The following is a 23,594-nucleotide window of genomic DNA, read 5'->3' as shown; positions in this document are numbered from 1 at the left end:
CACTAACAAAAAAATAAATAAAATTACTCTCCAGTTGGTCCAAGGTTATGAGCACTGTATCTTCAAAATATTCGATGTTCAGAAAAAGAAGATAACTCAAAGTTTGTTTGGAACAAGTGGATATGAGAAAACAACAGGATTATCATTTTTGTGGGAACTATTATTTTTAAACTTTAATAGGCTAATTCATTCCAGTGCCATTTCAAGAGTTCACACTTAGATATTGCTTAATACTAATAGCAGGTTTGGTATGCAGTCCTGGGGAAAAAACCCTGAGTGCAGAGTCCCCGCCTGGTCAATTAGCAAGTAAGAAGGTCTGAGATCAGGTAGTTCTCGAGAGAAAGGAGAAAGGAGAAAAAAGGGGAAGAAGGGGTGGATCGGGGATTCTTCAAATGAAGATATGGAAAGTGACGTGAATTAGCTATTTTCATTTTGAATTCACCTGATTGGTTTATTAATTATTGCGGATGAGAGACCAGCTGTGATCAATCATATCATGTGCTCCTCTTGAAATTAGTTTATCAAATTTCACTTAAGCACAAAATAAATAAATAATAAATAATGCATTCTTTGTTAATAGGCTAGGATTTTAAAAAAAAGGTCATTTTTAAATAGTGGACAATTTATTAGATTTCCCTACATTTGTTTTAGGATTTGGAGCATTCTGGAGCCCTTGAGTGTGGGGTGTTTGAGCACTGGGGGGCAAATATAGTTAAATTAAGCATATATACATATCAGAGTCTGTTTTGTATATATAAGCTGAGAAATATGTATTTATTAGATTTTTTTGTGACAATGTATAATCTGATTAAGGTTGCTTCTTCGACTATAAAAATGCTTAATATATAGACTGTATTTTCTTGTTTTGTCTTATCTAATAAAAGTGAAAGTATGCAAACAAACTATAAGCATCCTTAATCAATTATTTGTTGGCTAATGTGGAGAAATCTCAGTTAAAGTGTTAAAAACTACTTTCTACAGTTTTCTGATAGACTTTTTTGTCCTCTACATGTTTTTGAAATAGATGCACAAGTAAATATGCTTCCAAATGATTTCCAATGATTTCTTTTGCTCTCTTTACTGTATATGTGTGTCTCTTAGATTTGAGATGTTACTTGTGTCATGTTGACAAAGCAATGGCGACTACTGTTACTACATCCACTGTTTTTCCTTGATTATTATTAGGGAGTAAATCACTAAAAGCACCACCTAGCATACTAAAACTGCTATCAAAGCGTTATCTCCATCTATTTTACAGCACCATGAACTTTGTCCTCCTCTCAAACGTTGCATTTGGGAAATTAGATTCATTTGAGTGAATCAGTTCATTCGCATGGTTCCTGTAAATAAACGATTCGGCGATTAAATAAACGACTCGCTGATTTATTTAAACAATTGGCTGATTTAAACAAACAGTTCATTGATTCATTCAAATGATTCACCAACTCGTTTAAACCATGACTATTTATTTAAACGATGTTTTCGGCTCCGTTACATAAACACCTTTTCTAGTTTTATTAGTTGGATCTGGTGTTCTGCGTTAGATGAATGGTCTAATTGCACAACTAAATAGTACCATCTGACAATTACGCTCTCAGAAAGACAATCAGGAATCTATCGTTAACTAACATTACAGCTCGAAGCTCAGCAATAGCAGTTTTATGAACACACTGGAAAGTTGTAACTGCTATTTAAAAAAAAAATGTAATAAAAAGCACCCCACGTCGAGTCTGAAAGCATTGAGCAAATTGTGCTGTGCTGTCAAAAGCCCATCTCGAAGATAACGTCCATAAAACAAAGCAAAAAGAAAGAGTTTGTGTGTGTGTGTTCGTGTGTGCGCTCAAGGGAGTTTGTGTAACAGGTCATAAATATACTGGAATGTTCCTATTTGGTGTTTCCAGAAGAGGCCAAGCCATCTGCTTGGCTTCGCTACACTCGCAATAAGCAGCTGACTGTTTTTATGCATTGCGCGCCAGCCCTTTATTCGGGGTTTTGATTATATGTTTATATGTCTCCATTTGAGCTCTGATGTGATGGGAAAGGTAACCCCATTTCGCAAAGTTCACGGAGGAAACACATCTACAGCAATAAAGAGAAACGACAACATCTAATTCGGATGTAATTGGCCAGTCGTTCTGGTATTTGTTGATGTGTTGTGATAAAAGCATGCGACGGTGCAGGTATGTAACGCAAAATGATTTGTAAACCGTGTTGAAAGGAAGGCTTTGAAAGGAACATGCTTGCCAATATTCTCAATGAGCTTTACTGTGGGGATATAAATGATGGTGACAGTGTAATCTAGCCCATCCTGTCAGATTAAATCAAATGTTGATTCCCTTAAATGCCTTCCATATAGTGATATCAGTATATGGTGAAACGTTAAGCGCAAACAGCGTCAAAAGACAGGATGATTTACTGCAAATTAAAAATCACAAAAGCTATTTTGTTTTATATACTGTACATTGAAAGCAAATTAAATATGAGAGTCAAACGACTTGTGGAATTAATTGGTCAAAATATAGATTAAATGTTCCATAGGTACTAGTTAAGAAATAAAACATGCTTATTCTGACCTGTCCTTCTTAAGATGTTAAATATTAAATAATTAAGTAAAGATAATGCTAAACGTTCATATATTTTATAAACAGAGTTGCTGCCTTAATTTTGTTTAGCCGTTTTAAAAGCACTTTCCTAGTAATGTAATCTCAATTTAGTAATCTCAATGTACATCTGTCAAAACAAACTAAAAGTAATAAGTTAGCCTTTGTATAACTTAAAACACATTTACTTGAAAGCGGATTAATTCATTAAAGTAGGCTAAAGTAACAATAATATTTGCTGCCATGACTTTTTGCCACATATTTTTTTTTATTACAGTGTATGATAAAGAATACCTTGCTGTCAAATGGGATTTTTTTAAAGATTTAAAATGGCAATTTTGTTTTGCATTGTGGTGCTTAAATAAAGCTTTTTTATCATGTCATAAAATGAGTCTTATTCTAAATATGATCAATTTTGTTTTGGGTATATCATCAATTGCTATCCATGGTAAAAAATAAAATAAATATGATAACCATTAATTTTTCCTTTAGAATCCAAATTAAAGCAATTCTCTAATTTCTTATAAACGTATACAAATTTTAATTTCTATATGAACTTTCTGTATTAATCAAATATTTTTAAAAAAGCATACTGTCGGTTTCATAAAAAAAAACATTAAACCGGTTCTGCTGATCATAAATAAATATTTTTTCCATTTCTGAACGCTGGAATAATAATACCTACAATTAAGCTCTGCCATCACATTAATAAGTACATTTATTAAAAATAACAATTCACAGTGTTACTTTTTTTTGACCAAAATAAAAGCATATTTGGTGAGCATTACAGTCTTTTGACCAGCAAAATAGCCCTATTGACTCAAGCTTTAGAATGATTTTGTAAAAAATAAATAAATAAAATAAAACAACAACAAAAAATAAAGGACACACATGAAGAAAACATCTCACTCTTCTGTTAACATCTACAACAGGGAAAATGGTATTGAACACGCCACCATTTTTCCCAAAAAACCTATTTCCAAAGGTGCTGTTGATGTGAAATTTTCTCATGATGCTGGTAATAACCATATAAAGAAATCCATATATGCAAAGAAAACAAACCTAATTAGTTTATAAACGAAGTTATGCGTTAATAAAATGAAATGACACAGTGAAAAGTATTAAACACATGAAGAAAGGGAGGTATAGAATGGCAGTGAAAGCACAGACCGCAGCTGAAATCTCTCAGTAGTTATTCAGCAACCCTCTGCCCTTTCTCATTGTAAATTAATATTTGCTGCATTAGTCCAACATATACCTTATCAAGAGGATGACAATGAAACCAGAGTGGCAAGACATTAATCCAAAACACAGCCAAGGAAAGAAATTCAAGCTGTAGAATGGCCTAGCCAATCACCTGACTTGAATCCAATTGAAAATACAAAATAAAGATCAGATTTGATAGACGAGACCCACAGAACCATCAAGATTTTTACACTCTGCTGAAGTGTGAAAAAAAATTTACACCTGTGCAATGCATGTGACTTCATTCTCCATATGAGAGGCGTCTTTAAGCTGCCATCATTAAAGAAGCCTTTAATATAAAGTATTAAACACATTTTAGTAATTCAGGACTTTCCCCTTGTGTCATTTCATTGTTATAACACAGAACTCTTTTTTTATTGTCATGTTTTGGTTGTATTGTTTGAGTTTTGACCCAAATCTGATTTAATTCCATGTCAACAGCTCCTTAAAAATTTTATTCCCAGAAAGAAACTTGATGTGTTCAATACTTGTTTTCCACGCTGTAAATAGAAACACTGCCATATAGCGAACTCAACTACGCAAGTGTTTAAGAGTAGGGATGCCATTTACAGGCCAAAGAGAGTCATCATTATTGCAATATTACCAATGCCAACATTTTCCGTTCCTCCAAATAAAAACTCTGGATCAACCGTGAAACTCCTGTCATCTTCCTCCTCTCTGCACTGAGCTTTATGTTGCATAAGAGCCCATATTATCAATACCAGGAAAACCACGATACATTTGAGAGCCAGTTTGGCTTCAGGCAACGAGAAAAGCAACATTTACACGAGTGGAAAAACTGAAAAACAGGTAAACAGGTCTATGACAGACTGCAGTGCTGAGGGACAGAAAGAAAATAATCATTCAGCACAATTTTGAGGTCGCCTAGTGGGGAAAATACACTAATTATACATCCAAACATAAAAAAGAGAGGTGAAGTTGCAGGTGAAAAGTGTGCGCTTTGGAGAAAGTGAAAAGTCCAAACGCTTTTTAATGAATCTTATCTCCACAGAGCTCAAACCCTGCAATTTGATCAAAAATAGTAATTCATTATTTTGGTCCAGATCTTCAAATGAATAATTCATATAGGAGACAGCTTCAGGCGATGTTTACAGGGTAAAGCTTGAAAGCACTTTGAAATTCTCAAGATGTCTTGAGCTTGAGAGCAAACATTCGAAACTTTGGGCTATAAAGATGTACTAAACTTCTGCATAATGAAGACTTTGAAAAGTGCATCTAGTAAACATTATGGGTATAATGGTCCCCAAAAAACGAGGGTTCAGTACATTTAGTGGCAGATAGGAAGATAAACAAGTGGTTTACAGTACTAAAATCTGCCTTTTTTATTTAATTCATGGTTTGTAATGCAGACATGTGCGTCTGTTATTAGTGACTGACTGTAATGTACTATGAAAATGTAGTTTAGCATTTATAGATGCATTAGTGGCAGAATTTTAAAGCAGTTTATTGATTTAAATGCTTTTTTTTTTGGATATTACGTCATTCAATGCGACTACGCATGACGTTACGAACAGCTTACGACCTACTTAGTACGGTTTGCCTTAAGAGCATGTGGTGCAACCGAAGAACAAATTTAGTAAGAAACTAGCTAGTAGTTACTAAGCCCCTAATGTAGACTTTACATTCTAGTTTAAGAAAGAACATAGAAACAGCTGGTGCAACCCTACCCTGTATTAAAGTATAACATTCGTTAGATATTCAAACCAAACAACTAGTCCTGACAATTTTCGGTGGACAAATGAGTACCATTATACTCTTAATAAACCCTCTCATAAAACAAAAAGTTTAAAAAGTCATCATACTCAGTACTAAGCATGTACTTCCTGACGTCCCAAAGCCATGACAAGGCAAAACACAGTTTAATGACCAACACTGAAAGGTCAAACCAGAAAAACAAACCTACAACCCAAACCTCATGCGCAAGCCCTCAAAATGACTTTCAATAAAACAATCGCTTTCCTTTCTCAAAAGAATATGACCCAACATTTCGAAACAATTACGTTTTGTGGTCACTTAACGGGAGAAATGAGGCCGGCGGGCATTAAAGCAAACGTTATTCCAAAGTTCAATCGCACCTGACACTTAATAACAGAAAACGAGACCCAATGGTAAAATTGGGTGCGATTTTGAGATGAATGCGCGCGGAAATCGATGCTGAAGAAATAAATCCATCACTGCGCTCTGGGTAAAAACAGAAATGCGTCTTGTGTTACGAAGCCAGCGCGCGTTTATGAGCGGGCCGTGCAAACGCTGAAGCCTGGAGATGGTTACCGCACCATGTTTTCATCCAAGCCACTTTTTGATGTCATTTTTCTAGTTCTCGTCAACTGCGCTGACAGATCTCTGCCCACACTAACAGCCCGGGATAGGATAAACACCAAAAGAAGGGTCAAGCAAGGATAAAAACCTTTCTGTTTATCACAACCGCAACCTGTTTGACCAGCAGAGATCGAAGTGGAACGCCATTAAAGTCTGTTTGAGAGTGTGTGTTTACTCCATCCCTCATCCCATCTCCAAGTCATCCTTTAATGTCAACTGTGTCTTTATATTGGCCGGATATCTCCTTCCTGGCGTTCAGGATATGTTGGTGAGCTCAGGACTAATAAAAGCCAGGAAATGTGGGTTCTTCCGCAGACTGTAGCAGCAGGTGGAGGAGAGCTGGCAGGAGCCGCTGCTTGATAGCGGGGCTCATTTTCACAGCTCTGTCTGTGGCGAGCACAAACTTCTCGAGCCTAATAGACTTTGGCTTCTGAGGACGTTTTGTGGCTGGGTACACGACGGGGTGTCCCCGCGTCTCTTACGTACCATCCTGTGTGAAGTGGATGAGTCCCCTCGGTCTTTGACTAATCTAGTTAATCATGTGGTCGGCCCTGAGGCCTGGCCAGCCAAAGCTAACTGGAAAGCACACAGAGACAACAGGCCGGCGGAGGTGTTCCCTGAGCCGGTCGGATCGTATGCACTCAACGACAAGCCTGGAAAAGCAGACCTCCCTGTCTGTGCGGGATTGTGGCCTTCACCTGACGGAGCAGAACAGCCTCCCAAAATATAAAGACAGAATCCAAAAAAATAGACTTCTGCCACTCCAGAATGAGTTCAAGTACACTAACAAAGAGAAGACAGAGGAGAAACCAATGAAAAAATACCATAAATGATTTAAAAATCTAATATTGTATGCCAACGTATTCACATTAGTACTGCCACAACACTAAATTTCGGTACTAATCGGTACTGACATTTTTAATACCCCCATTTCCTGCTTACATTAGGCATTGTGTTCATGTGCTCAACAGAATTGACTGTAATTGGCCATGAAGGTCATCAGTTCACCACACTTCACCGCTCTTCACAGAGTCCAAACACAGATAACAAGGACACTGGAGCATTTCAAAGTTGCATCGATCAGCTGGTCTGTCTATGAGCAGACATACGAGCCATCCGCCGATGGATCCACTGATCTTCACAGCTTTACAATGCTCCAGTGTTCATGTATCTGTGTTTGCAAATGGTGAACAGCGGTGAATTGTCATGAATCGATGACCTTTATGACCAATCACAGTCATTTCTGTTGAGCACATGAACATGATGCCCAATCCGTGGTGTTTAGGCAAGTGCTCAACATCACTCAAATGTTATAGGGAAATGCACTTTATTATTAATAAAATGTCAGTAACGATTGGTACCAAAATTCTGTAAGATGACAATACTAATTTGCATTATGCAAGTCATAATCATATTATGCAGTTACATTTTATTTTAACCCCTTCAGACCTGAATTGTGTTCCACATTTCAGAAAAATGGGATGTCATGTGATGTCCATTGTAATGGACTCAGGGTCTGAAGGGGTTAATAATAATAAATGTTTGATACAATGTACTTATTGTGTAATATTGCTTTCGCCACTATTTTGGAGGGGTATATTTCAAGTTAGGAAGAGCTCGAGATCTAAGCAAGTATTTGCCAACTTCCCACAGCCATGACAAGGTTAAACATAGTTTAATAACCAACACTGGAGGGTCAAACCAAAAAACAAACCAAAGACCCATCCCAGACCTCATGCACAAGCCTTCAAAATAGCTTTCAGGAAAACATTCACTTTCCTTTCTTAAAAAAAAAATACGACCCATTGAATTGTGATTATGGCCTTTACCTGATGAAAACCCGACAATAGCAGACCAGCCTCCAAGAATATAAAGACAGCATCCAAAAAACAGCCCTCTGCCACTCTAGAATGAGTTCAATTACACTAACAGAGGGGAAACGGAAGAAAGAACCAATGTAAAAGTGCTAAAAAATAACAATAATTAAATATTGTATGCAAACGTATTTGCATAATGCAGTTGTAATCGTATGATGCAGTCCTACTTTATTTTAATTATACTAAAATCTTGATACAATGCACTTACTGTATAAAAATGCATTTTTACTATTGTGGAGGGATAAAGTTGTGGTTGGGAAGGGCAGGGGATTTAAGAGTTGGTTTAAGACGCAATATATATTTTTTAATTCAAACATCCCAAATCTAATATGACAATGTTATATATTTGGAAAAATCTTGAGAAATGAGCAATTCTAACTAGTAACCACACTCTAAACTACTGACTTTTGTGGCTTATTTAACAAATAGTACAAAAATACAAACTACTTATTTAAAATAAGTTTTTTGGGGATAACCAAACTATTTTATGTTCAATACATTTAAATTTGTAAAAGTTAAAGTTAACTAAGTCAATTTTAATGTTGAGACAACGTGAAGGAATTGCATGGAACCCAGCATTTTTAAAGTGCATGCTAATAACGTCACACGCCCTCAATTTCCGCCTAGTTTTTTTTTAGAAACCTGGGGAACACCAAAATCGCTTTAATGTTTTATTAGACTGCACAGAACAGCATTAAAAAAGCAACTTAAATGTATTTAGCATAATAAACATTGTTGCTTCTTCCATATATGATAACAAGCAGTGTATACTTAACCTCTACCTGCAAAAATTGCCCACTGTGCCTTTAAAAGTTAAAGTCAACAGTGCGATAGATGTATTATATTTATACTTTATATTTATTTTATTATACATGTTATAGATGTATTAACAGAAAATAATTATGGCTGTAAATGCATGTAGGTATTTAAATATGAGCTTAATACAAAAACACTGACGTAAGTGCAATGCATCAAAAACACTGTATGTTCAATTTCCATTTGACTACAAAGTGGTTGATGCGTGAACAAAGAAAGGAGAATTAAAACAAAGAGAATGAAACAGATAAGTAAGAATGGAAAAAAACAGAAGCAAGTAGACAGGAAGCGATCATACATCAGGGAGCGACGCGCATCACATTTATTGTCGAGCATTTGTAGACTAAATCAAGAGGCCCTGAAGCTCGGCAGCAAACGCACAACACTGGGGAAAATTCATTTCAGAGCGACACGGATTCCTTTTCATTACGCTGCACCCCTTCATCTGGGGGAGAAATCAAACCGGCCCTGTTTGTTGTGTTTCTGAGTTCCAGAGAATAAATCAAAACAAAGGAATGGAGTAGAAAGATGGTAAAGGGAAAGAGAAAGAAACACACACACAGAAAAAAAAGAGAGCGAGAATGACAGTTCTGTCAAGCGTTCTTGTAACATTTGGCTTGTTTTCTAGTGGAGTAACAAGAGTGGGAAAAAATAAAAAATAAAACAGCTTGACAAGTCTCTGTTCCAGACCAAACTAAAAAGAGATGCAAATAATAACCATGATAAACAAGCTGAGTGTCGGGATCCCGGTTGTAACGGGACGGGGCCGTATTGGCAAGAACAAGCTAGCTTTTCAACACTGCTCCGGAGGAAAAATGAATGATGGAGATTCTTTATGCTCCAATTAAAAGTTCTGCAATGGTTCTCCCTCGTTCTTCTCCCACGGCCATTCGATCTGTCATCCTATCGCTCAGCAGAAGCTCTGCTGAGTCGCTCTTTTCTTCATTTCAGCAGACCTCACAGGTAAACTGGCATGCATCAAATGAATAGTTCTTCCCAAAAAATGAAAACTCAATCCTCATTTACTTACACATTCCAAACGTATTTGAGTTTCTATCTTCTGTTGAGCGCAAAAGAAGATATTTTGAAAAATGTTGGAAACCATCATAGTCCTACTACTCTGTGAAAAATGCTGGGTTCCACACAATTCCTTCATGTTGTCACAACACAGACCGATTACGTTAACTTATTCATTTTTACAAAAAACGTAAGTGCAGTAACATAAGAAAATTAAGTTGTCCCCTAAAAAACCTTAAGAATTTTGTTGTTTTAACTCATTTTAAATTAGTTTGAACAGGCAGCAAAATAACTGGTTACTAACTTTCAAAAAAATATCTGGAAAAAAAAACTTACATAAAATTTTTTTTTTTAATAAAAAATGCAATAAATAAAAAAATATTAATAATAATACTAACAATACAAAACAATATTACTAAATATTAATAACACTAACTAATAATAATAATTATAATAAAACTAAATAATAATAATAATAATAATAATAATAATAAAAATAAAAAATAATATTACTAAATAATACTAAATAATACTAAATAATAATAATAATAATAATAAATTATATTACTAAATAATAAAAATACTAACTAATGATAATAATTATAATATTACTAAATAAAAATAATAACACTAAATTATATTACTAAATAATAATAATAATAATAATAATACATGATATTATTAAATAATAATAATAATAATAATAACTAATAATAATTTTAAATAATACTAAATAATGCAAATGTTACTAAAGAATTGGTAAAACCACGAGATTTTCAATTTTTAGGAGAATTGTCACTTTAATAAGAATAGCTCCTCTGTTTAGCGCCTGCTTGACCTTTCCGGGTTTCCTCATTCCTCCTTTTGAACCTTTAATCAATTCGGGTCAGAGCAATTTTAGTTTTTTTTCTTCCATAGAAACTTTAGAAGGAAGTCCAAGGGGAGTGATGGAGGCAACAAGAGCAAATTGGGGTTAAGTGCATCGCCCAAGGGCACCACCACACCACAATCAAGAGCTGAATTATTTTCCCCTCGTCTAGCGGATACAGTCTTCCCCCTCTCTCTCTTTCCAAAACACAGGTTGAACCATCCTTAAAATGATTTACAGAGCAGGCCTTGTTAAAGCACCACATAGCTTTTGTGTTACAAACTAAAGGAGTTGATTTGCAGTTGTGAGGAAGTGAAGGCGAGGAAAAAGTAGGCATTTACTGACCTTGAAGTCATACTGGGATGTGGACAGCATTCCAGTGAAAAACACAGAGGAAAGAAGAGAGAAATAAGGTGAAGATAGACATAAATTTAGCCGGGTTAAGTTGGAAAGCTTAGTAAGACACAGAGAGAGAGATAACAGTAGTTAGGGCTTCACATTTACAGTAGGTGTTAAATGTATGCACAGTGAAAAGAAAATATATAATAAAATCAAAGTAAAAAAACTGAGATGATGATTGCAGATGATAAAAACAAATCAAGCTTAATGGAATTTGGTGAACCAGAAGCATCTTTAGTAATGTCCAAATGAACAAAAATTGAATATATGATTATGAAGATGACAAATTATGAAGCAAACTAAAATTTACGTGACACAATACATCCAACTGGAATGTTCTGGCCTTTTGACTTGGCCAAGGATGCATGGTAGTGGACTTTGCTTTTAACACACTTCATTCCACCCACATTAATCCATATTCTTGTTTATTTGATAAATAATTGACCAACAAAAGGTAATTACAATTAAAATACAAGCTTTTACCCAAAGAAATTCGTTCCAAAAAGAATAAATAATCTGCATCGGCCACTTTGTGAACATTGGACTGCTAGTTAACTCATACTACCTGTTTATTATTAAGACACGGTTGCTTTATCATATTTATCATATTTACAAGCTTCTTGCACTATACAGTGTACTCTTTGCAATATACTATACTTTTTGCACTATACAATGTTTTGCATCTGCACAGCTCTGGTTTGCACTCCATGCCATGTGCCCTTAAGTGTAATTGTATTATTTAAAAATATTTATTTTTACTTCTGTTTTTAGATTTTATTATATGTGTAATAGTAATTATTGTAATTTCTTTTTTAAAAATCTACCTTTTGTATTATTATTATTATTATTATTATATGTTTGGAACCTACTGTATGGTTTGAGAGTAACACAATTTCGATTTTCTGTATGTCCTGTACATGTGGTTGAATTGGCAAGAAATCTGACTTTGACTTATGTCTGATCCACTTCCTTTCTACTGATGTACTGTCATCCCATTTGCCATGCCTTTATGACACATACAATTAACAAATTGAGGAACAACACAAAACATAAGTGATATTTAAACTAAATAAAAGCTTTAAAAAAAAAAAAACATTTAACAAGGTGACCCCCCCCCCCTTTATATGGTGTAAGGATGTTTTTTGTTCCCTGTGTTTTTTAAATTATTTAGGTAGCTACATATCGATGGACTAACATGCAAAAAAATAAAATACAATAAAACAAATGCCTTTATACTATTTTTAAAATAAAAATAAGTTTAAAAAAAGCATGAGATTTAATTAATAAAATGTAATTTACATTTATTTATCCCTCAGATATCCTCAGATATTTTTATAAATATATGATTATATTTATATACTACAGACACATATATCCAGACTTATATAAAGAGAAAAGAAATTTGTTACAATATTTTACAGCAAATTAGATTAAGGTATGTATTATAATATAATATAATATAATGTATAATATAATATAATATAATGTAATATAATATAATATAATATAATATAATATAATATAATATAATATAATGTAATATAATATAACATAACATAACATAACATAACATAACATAACATAACATAACATAACATAATATAATATAATATAATACAATACAATACAATACAATACAATACAATATAATATAATATAATATAATATAATATAATATAATATAATACAATACAATATAATATAATATAATATAATATAATATAATATAATATAATATAATATAATATAATATAATATAATATAATATAATATAATATAGAGAATTAGCTTAACCATTGTAAAAAAAATAATAATAATTTTTTCCTGCATCTATTTCACCTCCATTCCTTTGCAAGTGATCTCTTCTCACTCCCCCTCCCATTTTAGCTCCCTCTCAAACAGCAACCCTCCGTAATTACTGGCAAATTCAGCGCTGCCGAATTTATGAAATAAATACCCTAACGTCCCATTTCAACCCCTGCCATTTTCCAGTGACTTTGAAGGCATTTTTCGAACAAGTCCTGCCTCCGCACCACTGATCTGCGACAAGAGGAGCTTTGGCTTCTTCCATCTCGGAGCCAGAAAAGGTAATCCTGACTCACTCTGAACCCGAAAGTGTCGCCTCTACCTGCCACTCGCGCCTTGATTAAAGAGGATCTGTCTGAGTAACTCTCCGTCAAAACCACATCAAGAGTCAAAACTCCGGAGTGCCGGAAGACTGCGACAAAGAGCCAAACAATGGGAGCTTTTTGAGATCCTAACTCCCCGGTGTGTTTCGAGAACACAACCCGACTCTGAGCGGTAATTAGCTCACAGTGCCACGGTTAGCGACTACAGCTGATGTTTATTTCAGAAATCTTCTCTCGGTTCGACATGAATGATGCATCGAGCCCGGCATATGGAGTTTGTTTTAGTCTAATCCTCTTCCATCGCAGATCTGTTAAGAAACCGTGAGACATCCAACGAGAGTCAGATTAATATTTATGAATCAACAGAAATCCACCTAAAAAAACACTTCCAGGATCTCGAAAAATGCTGCTTGGGAACGCTTTGAAAGAGAGTCGAGGATGACTGTCAATGCGCAATATCAACATTCGTGACCTCTGTGACTCTTCACCTCTAGGCCAGACTCTCCCTTTGCATTCTTGCCTGTTTACTCTTCAATTATTCATCGGCTTTATTTATTTATAGGAGCCAAGATGTGAGAAGGCCTCCTATTAATTAGTCCAATTATGGAGAATGAAAATGCAGATGTTTACATCAGCTGCAACACCCAGACATTGGAGAAGCCATTGAAGATGAAGGTGCAACGTACCGACTACATGGACCCTTTTCACAACATGGGTTAACAGTCATCAGCATCTTAAATCCTTGAAAGTTTTTATTATTTAGATTTCTTTGATTGCCTATCTTAAGTTGACTTCTAGTTGATCATTTGGTATCAGAAGTGGCTAATATGAAAGGCAAAAGTCTCTATATTACGCTTATTTTCCCAATATAAAATATGATCATGACTTAATTTTTATTGATTTAATTAAGACAGTAAGTTCTGACTTTGCTTAGACAAAAGTCTTGTCACTTGACAGAAATAATGTACATTAGAGTACAGTATAGTCATGGTGCAGTGGAAAAGGAATGCATATTGTGTATGACTCCCATGAGCTAGGAGGACTGCATCCATACACTCTAAAAAAACGTTGGGTTATTTATTTAACCCAATAGCTGAGTTAAAAATATTTGGTGCTTTGTTGGGTTGTTTGGAACCTTTACTGGGTTATTTATTAATAACTCAACCAGTTGGGTTAAATATTTGGTGCTTTTAATTTTAACAGTCAACTGATTTAACTGAGAGAACAGCTGTATTAATATTATATTATAAAGTTTATTTTAGCTCTCACGCAATATTTTTTTTTTATTAAATTACCTCTCTGTGTCGTGTTTTTTTTATATTCGTTTTAGCAGCACTCTTAATTTGATAATACAAACGCACTTTATAGCCGACCTAAAAACGGATAAAAGCACTCTCTCTACCTCTGTGTTCATTTCTACCGTTTTTTTTTTTTTTTTTTTTTTAGAGGAAATGATGCACGTATTTGAGATATTAAGCCACATTTTAGCAAAATAACCAAACAAATTAGTAATTTTTGTAACCCAAATTGTTGGGTTAACCTTAACAACTCAATGGATTGGGTTTAAATAACTCATCAGCAGGTCAGTGGCAAAACAACCCATCATTGGGTTACCTGTTGGGTTATTATTTAGCCCAGCTGTTTTAAGTGAGCACATCTCATCGCAATGACTCAAATAACTTATTAATAAAGTCAACTGGAATGGCAAAGAAAGTGTTCATGCAGGACTCCCAGAGTTCATCAAGTTCCTTTGGATCCATCTTCAAAGCCTCCTCCTTTATCTTACCCCAAACATGCTCAATAATGTTCAGAACTGGTGACTGGACTGGCCAATCCTGGAGCTACTTGACCTTCTTTGCTTTCAGGAAATTTGACGTAGAGGCTGAAGTATGAGAAGGAGCGTTATCCTGGCTGGAGAATTTGCCCTCTCCTGTGGTTTGTTATGTATTGGGCAGCACAAATATCTTGATGCAGATCTCTCGCAAGTCCCCATACTGAATGTAAATTCAAACCATGGTTTTTCCTTGACCAAACTTGACAGATTTCTGTGAGAATCTTGGGTCTATGCGGGTTCCAATAGGTCTTCTGCATTATGTGTGATGATGATGGCATGCAGTTCAACAGATGATTCATCAGAAAAATCGACCTTCTGATAATTTTCCTTATGATCAAGTTATTATTTGTTGCTTATACAGCTGGGATCGACGACAAGACCTTTGTCAGGTAGTGTATATGCATTTATGTTTATATTAGATCATCTTTGGATCAAATAACAAATAAATTAATTACCTCTTGTGGTGTTTCTAATGTAGTGTCTATGGGTAAGAGGGTAAATTTGATGTTGCTTTTTCTTCTGGCTGCCATTATCAGTCTCACACAATGTTTTTTTCTTTATTCTGAAAGTCTTGATGACCCCCTCGTGAAGTTTTTCTGTTATTATTTTGGCAAACATGACAGTAAAAAGAATTATTTGTTGTACTCTCCTGTTCACTGTGCTCTAGATGTGTACCCAACTATGACGACTTCCGCTACTGAGAAACCCGGAAATGTTAAAAGGGTCCATTCTCCATGTCTAGCGTATTCGGAGATCAGAGCAATGTGTTGGAGATTAAAATTAAATCTGCGGTCTGTGTCTGCAATGGATCAGGCGCATTTGACAATGCCAACATCTCATCAACCGCTGTGGGATGAGAGCTGAAGTTTACCCTCTAAAATCTCCAGCAAAACTGGCTTCTGGGGTGACGCCAGAATAAACGGAGGAGAAAAGATGACGGAGTGGGTGAGAACGGCAGCTAGCAGGGAACATAAACAGTGCGAGGAAGACAGGGGAACCACACCTTCATCTACAGGCTAAGACCAAACAGCTCTTTTAAAAGGAAAAGTTGAGTCTTAGCGTTATAAATGAGACACATAATACGGCAACAAGACCATGGGCCTGCAAAGTGCACTGATTTGTTGTAAGGCGTGCAATTTTATTGATAACAAAAATAAATGCTTGTGTTTTTGTGCTGATACTTTGGCTGGTCTGCCTTGATTTGGACATTTTTTGTTTCAGTGAGTTGATTCATTAAATTTTTCATCCAAAAAATTCCTTCAAAAAGCTGATTCATTATGAAACAAAGCAAGCAACTGTGTTTATCAGTAGATTATTTAATACTTTAATCCAATTATTGCTATAACAGACTCATTCAGACTAAATGTGGTGAGATGCACAAATGTATTTGATCTTTTGTACTATTTTTATTGTGAAAAGAGAAAAAATTTGTAGGATATTAACTCGATTACTTTTTTAAATGTATTAATGTTTGGTTAAAACCTGTTTCATATTTGTAAATGAGCTTACATACGTGCACTATATTCTGAAAAAAGTATTGGACATAAATTTGACAAAATTAGTGGTTTTTCAGCTTTAGTGAGTGATTGATTCCTTAACGTTTTCATTCAAATGATTCATTCAAAAAGCTGATTCATTATGAAATGAAGCAAGCTGCTGTCTTTATAAGTAGATTATTGAATATTTGACTCCAATGATTACTAAAACAGACTCATTCAGACTAAATGTGCTGAGATGCACAAATGTATCTGTTTTTGTGTTTATTTTACTATTTTTATTGTCAAAAGAGAAAAAATTATAAGTTATTCACTCGATTATTTCTTTTAAATGTATTCACAATTGTTTATTAGAGTTATTAATAATTAATAGATTTTAATTAATAGATTGTAATTAATAGAGTTATTGATTCCTTAACAATTTCATTCAAATGATTCGTTCAAAGCAGCTGATTCATTATGAAACAAAGCGAGCTGCTGTCTTTATCACTTTACCAGTAGATCTATGAATACTTGACTCGAATGATTACGAAGACTCATTCAGGCTAATTGCGCTGAGATGCACAAATGTAACGCAAATGTTTTGTGTGTGTGTGTGTGTGCATGTGTGTTTTACTATTTTTATTTTCAAAAGCGAAGAAATTACAAGTATTTTACTCAATATTAACTCTTTAAAATGCATTAACATTCGTTTAAAACCCGTATATACAGAAAATGGTATTCACCAATGGAAATACAAAAAAAAAATGAATTATATAAAAATGGAGAATGGAAAATAAACTGGAAGATGATTAAATGAAAGAATGAACGTAAGAAAAAAAGTATTGTGCTAAACACAAGCTCAACCTAAAGAATCACATGGATAACCGGGTAAACAAGTATTTGTTTAAACAAAATATAATTAAACATGCCAGAATTTTCCTTTGCATATTTTTTATGCAGGAGAATGAATTTCATAAAACTGATAAAGGGATTTGCTTAGCCAGTAGTAAGTTTCCATTAAAGATTTATAGTATGTCTATGTGAACTGTACCTCTCCAGCTCGTTGATCTTGCGGTCCTTGTCATTCTTCTCATTTTCCATCTCTCTGAGGATTTCCAGGAGTCGGTCGACTTCGGCCTGAGCCTTCCCAGCATCTTCTTTGTAACGTGCCACCTCCTGCTCAAGTGTGGCAATGCGCTCCGACAGTCCTGCACTAGTCTGAGCCTCGACTGCGACAGAATGAGCCTGTATGAGCAAAGACAGAGAATCCATTAGTCTTCCAAAGTCTTATTAATTATTAAACTAAAACACTAGGAACTTTCATATATTTATATATGATAGGATATGATAATAATAATACAAATAAGCAGGTTTCAAGGGCTGCAGAACATTGTAATTTTATTTATTTAATAGTAATATACTAGTCAATTAAAAAGTATACTCCAATTGATAGATAAACATAAAAGTACTAATAAAAAATAACTTTAATCAATAAAATTACAGCATATAATAATATAAACTATCTAAATAATAATTTCATTGTTGTTGTTACTACAACTACTACCACCACCACCACCACCACCAATACCACAACAACTAATAATAATAATAATAATAATAATAATACTAATAATAATAATAATAATTTTAGACTGTCATCAAAAACAAATAATGAATAATAACAATTAAAATACGTGTTTCTTATTGCCACAACAATAAATAAATAAATAAATAAATAAATAAATGAATAAATAAATAAAATGTAAAAATAAATAAATAAATAAATACATAAAATTAAAAACTAAATAAATGTATAAATAAAAAATTTAAATTAAAAATAAATGAATAAATAAATATAATAAAAAACAAACAAATAAATAAATTAATTAATTTAATTAAAAACTAAATTAATTAATTAAAATAAAATAAAATAAAATAAAATAAAATAAAATAAAATAAAATAAAATTACATAAAATAAAATAAAATAAAAATATAGCCAATAAAAGCATCTCAAAACTAAGTTATCCTCCGCTGTGTATTTTCACAGGGTCTGGATTTTCCATATGCCTATACTGTGAATGTACACGATGACTTAAACTCTCCATAGCTGAAGACCACTTTGGGACCAATGTCACGCAAACATGTGCGTCTATGCTGTATGTATGTTTTCTTTTTGGAGATCTCCGACACTCATCTCACACATGCGGGCTCTATGTAAGATCCCCCATGACATCACAACAGGATACACTCTCATTATGGGGTGTGTGTGTGTGTGTGCGCGTGTGGACACATGGAAATGCAATCATGCTGAAGTCATCAAAATAATTAGGGACATTACAGCCGTCTAAGGTGCCGGGTCAAGGGCCTCATCTAATGAAAAGTAAATCAATTCATTTCCCCAGACAATTAAAGGAGTTAGCCATAAATGTTTCTTTCATAAATGTCCTCTAAAAGGACACAGGTGACTTCCTGTTGCACAAAAAAAAAAATAAACACAGGGGAGGCTTTACAAGGTGAGCACTGTGTCATTTACACCATCACTACACGCATGTAAATATGAACCTGTCACCTTTGAATGTATAATAATAATAATAATAATAATAATAATAATAATAATAATAATAATAATAATAATAATAATTAAAAGTTGGAAGATTTGTCTGAATTATATCATATAAAAGTAACCAGACTCAAAAATAAATCCTCACAAGAATCCTGCTGTCGTGTTGGTTAAAAAAAAATCTGGCTTTAAAGGTCTCTTCAGACTGGCACTGGGTGAAAGAGGACTGTTCTGGTTTATTGAGGATAATATTTGAAGGTGACGTTTAGGCCCCGCTAATTAGCTTTATTAAAGTCTCGGTCTGAGGTTGAGTAGGTTTTCCAGCCTGTCCGCCAAGAGCTTGTCATCTGCGGACGGACCGGTTGTTGCATATGAGTGTGTGTAAAAGGGGCAAGTCTGGCAAAGCAATGAAAGTTTGTATACGAAGAAAACATATGATACATACATTTAATGTGCAATTAGCATCAAAAATGTGTCAGAAAGAGGGCGGGGCGAAGAAAATATCTGTCAGTCCGAGACACTTTCCTTGAATGTGGTCTGCAATGCTTAAATGAAGTAAATGATGTAACTATTTATTTTCTTTCCCAACAAACAGTTAGTGAAAGGAGGTGCTTAACAGTCAGAAACTGGCAACAAAAATACAGAAGTAAAAGTGAAAATAATTGAAGAGATGTTCATTCTATTTATTTATTTTTGTAAATTAATGTTTTGATTTGTTCCCTACAGTTACTAAAATGTGGGGTATAAATACAATGTATGGTCAAAAAGAAAAATAGATATATTTGAGTAAACAAACGAATGAGTGAGTGAGTGAGTGAACAAATGGGTGAGTGATTAAGTGAGTAAGTGAATGAATGAATAAATAAATAAATTATTAATGAATGGATGAAGCTGTGGGGCAGTGGGTAGAGCTGTCACATCACAGCAAGAAGGTCGCTGGTTTGAGCCCCGGCTGAGTCAGTTAGCATTTCTGTGTGGAGTATTCACCCACAGTCCAAAAACGTGGTATTGGTGAATTGAATAAGCTAAATTGGCTGTAGCGTAGAGGTATGTGTGTGAATGCAAGAGTGTATGGGTGTTTTCCAGTGCTAGGTTGTGACTGGAAGGGCATCCGCTGTTTAATAACATACAGTATGCTGGATAAGTTGGTGGTTTATTCCAATGTGGCGACCCCAGATTAATAAAGCGACTAAGCCGAAAGTGTGAGTGAATTAATAAGTAATGAATGAATGAATGAATGAATGAATGAATGAATGAAGAAACTGAGTGAGTGAACAAGTGAGTGGGTGAATGAATGAATGAAGAAATTAAGAAACTGAGTGAGTGAACAAGTGAGTGGGTGAATGGGTGAATGAATGAATGAATGAATGAATGAAATGAGCAAGTAAGTAATCGAAATAATTAACAAATTAATCAATCAAGGATTGAAGCAAAAAAGTGAGTGCATTAAAAAGTAATGAATGCATGAATAAATGGAGTAAGTGAACAAATGAGGGAGTGAATGAGTGAGTTAGTGAGTGTGTGAGTGGATAGATGGATGGGTAAATGAATTAACGAAGGAATTAATTATTTAATGTAGTGTGAAAATGAGTAAGTCATGAAAAAAATTAACAAACATAATAAATGAAGGAGTGATGCAAATGAAGTGAGTGCATTAAGTAATAAATACATGAATAAATGGATTAAGTGTACAAATAGGTGAGTAAGTGAATGAATGAATGAGTTAGTGATTGAGTGAGTTACGAGTGAGTAAGTGAGTGAATGAATGAGTTAGTGATTGAGTGAGTGAGTTAGTGATTGAGTGAGTGAGTGAGTGAGTGAGTGATTGAGTGAGTGAGTGAGTGAGTGAGTGAGTGAGTCAATGAGTGAACGAGTTAGTGATTGAGTGAGTTATGAGTGAGTGAATGAATGCGTGAGTGAGTGAATGAATGAACGAACGAACGAATGAATGAAATGAACAAATGAGCAAGTGATGGAAAGAATTAACATATTATTAAATGAAGGAGAAGCAAATGAAGTAAGTGAGGGCAATAATAAGCAATAAATGAATGAGTGATGGAGTGAGTGATTGCTGGTTTGCAATTATGATGCAGCTACGACTTATACATAACATAAAACCCATTTCCTAAAATAAGTGGGAAATTAGAACACAACAGGGTGAATAAAAATGATCCATTACTTTCATGCAGATCAAAAGAACAATTAAACGTTGCATATACTTAAATTAGTGATGTATAGACATTTAAAACTTTCCTAATAAGGCTGACATTTTCACATAAATTAACATAAAAGAGTTAGATGGAAAAGTTAGATAAATTAAAGTGTGCCATATTCTTATGTGTATATTCAGGACGCCAGACAAACTAATTCACAATACCAACTGAGAAACAAACAAAAAAAAGTAGCAGACGGGGCAGAAATAAAAAGAAGGAGCATTGATACAGTTATTAGCATGCTGTCCTGGACACGGTGTTGATATTGGAAAGCCCACCTTTCAAAAGAACAACCAGTATCCCAGCACTAAACAGGGGATTGTGGGAAATGCGGTTTAATAACGTTGTTTAATAATGTGTTTGTGTTTGCGCCTGTTTAACTGGGCAACATAACAGAGCGGCTGTGTGAAAACAGCACACATTTGATAGCGGTGTTTATATGCATTTATGCTGACTTATAAATGTTCCAGCAAGAAAACATCACGGCGCTGAACGATATAAATGTGCATGAGCGCGCAGCAGGGGATATAAAACCGAGTTTTGATGTGCCTCCATATGAAGTCGTTGAGGAAGTGCATTGGCTTGTGTGTGTAATGTAGACGGCTGGATGTCTTGGTGGCACGTCTGTTCTCGTTTCGGGAGACACCTCCATCCAAATACACTCCTGCCGGTCACACGGGGACAGTCGAGTCCTCCGCCCCCTTTCTGTCTCGTCCAATCACAGCAGACGCCCACTGAGCTGTCAGCGGGTTTTCACTTGCACTGCTTTTATATGAGACCCTGTGCGAACACAGACGCAAACGCGCTGCCAGAGATTTCATTACTCTTGGAACGGACGATGGGACCCAGATCTTCTCATCGAGCTCCGAATGTGCATGTAAAGGTGATCGGTTTGTATGAGAGTTCAGCATCAACGCTGAGGACTGAATTTTATTGCATGCATCTGGAAAACGGTCAATGACAATTGCATGCACAAACTGCGCACATTAGAGCTTCTGCAGATTTAAAGGAATGTTTTAACTCAAAATTCAAGCTGTTGTTGTTTGTGGACTCACAAAGCATTCAAGCAGCAATTTTCTATAAACTAAAAATTAAATATTTTATACTGATGAAAACACAGTTGTTTTTTCTTCAGTGTTTCGGTATTGCACTGTATAAATATTGAAATATTTTTACAGCAAAAAAATAAAAATAAAAATTTCTTTAAAAACCAAATTACTTTAAGTCTAATGTTAAGAGTGTTTTTATTTTTTTTTATAATATTTTATTATTTTGAGTTTGGGGCAGCATCGTGGCTCAGTGGTTAGCATTGTCGCCTAACAGCAAGAAGGTTGCTGATTCAAGTCTGTGTGGAGTTTGCATGTTCTCCCTGTGTTGGCGTGGGTTTCCTCCACAGTCCAAAGACGTGCGCTATGGGTGAACTGAATAAACTAATCTGGCCGTATAGCATGTGTGTGAATGAGTATGTATGGGTGTTTTCAAGTGCTAGGTTGCAGCTGGAAGGGCATCAGCTGTGTAAAACATATGCTGGATGAGTTGGCAGTTCATTCCTCGGTGGTTTATTATCCCTGGTGAATAAAGGGACTAAGCTGAGAGAAAATAAATGAGTGACTATTGTGACTTTAGGTGCAAAACTAGAACTGATATAAAATAAAACGTGTTTATAAATCTAAAAATAACTTTATTTTTACATTTTAAGTAGTTTCACAAACTAATTCCGAGAGGAGCATGTGATATAATTGATCACGGCTGGCTTCTCATCCGTAATTAGTAATAATCCAATCAGATTGATCAAAACTTACAATAAATAGACCCTATAAATTTCACCCTACTGCCTTATCTCAGTTTTTGGAAGAATCCCCCCTTCCACCCCATCTCCTCCTTTTCCTCCCTTTTTCAGCTCTCGACACCTACCTGATCTCGGACCCCCTCTATATGCTTATTGACTAGGCAGGAGCCTTGGGCTCAATTATCACCGAGCTTAGGGTTCTCTCAGGACAGCATGCCAAATCTGCTATTACTGCCAAGCACATCTGTAAGTGTAAACTCTTGAAATTCAGTTAATTTTTCTTTTCATTTTACACATTCACTTACTTTAGATATACTTTCAAAAAGTAAGGTCAAAATAACTAAATGTAACTTCAAAATAACAAAAAAAATAAATAAATAAATAAACAACTTTAAGTCTAATATTAAGTCCAGTAAGGTAAAAATAAC

At 34.7% G+C, this 23,594-nt stretch overlaps 1 protein-coding gene across 5 annotated transcripts in view; it reads right to left on the bottom strand.

Moving 5' to 3' along the window:
* The window catches only part of erc1b (ELKS/RAB6-interacting/CAST family member 1b), a 307,170-nt gene that overhangs the window by 184,539 nt on the left and 99,037 nt on the right, over positions 1–23,594 (bottom strand). For all 5 annotated transcript variants that reach the window (XR_015942247.1, XM_088649956.1, XM_088649957.1 and 2 more), the window contains one exon: positions 17,655–17,848. Coding sequence is in view for 4 of the 5 variants with exons in the window: in XM_088649956.1 (XP_088506082.1) it covers positions 17,655–17,848 (194 nt within the window). In the remaining variant the exon portion in view is untranslated. The remainder of the gene's footprint in view (positions 1–17,654; positions 17,849–23,594) is intronic.

This window comes from Danio rerio, chromosome 4 (assembly GCF_052040795.2).
Source record: "Danio rerio strain M-AB ecotype USA chromosome 4, GRCz13ab, whole genome shotgun sequence".
Classification (NCBI taxonomy): domain Eukaryota; kingdom Metazoa; phylum Chordata; class Actinopteri; order Cypriniformes; family Danionidae; genus Danio; species Danio rerio.
This window is presented reverse-complemented; position numbering and strand designations above follow the sequence as displayed.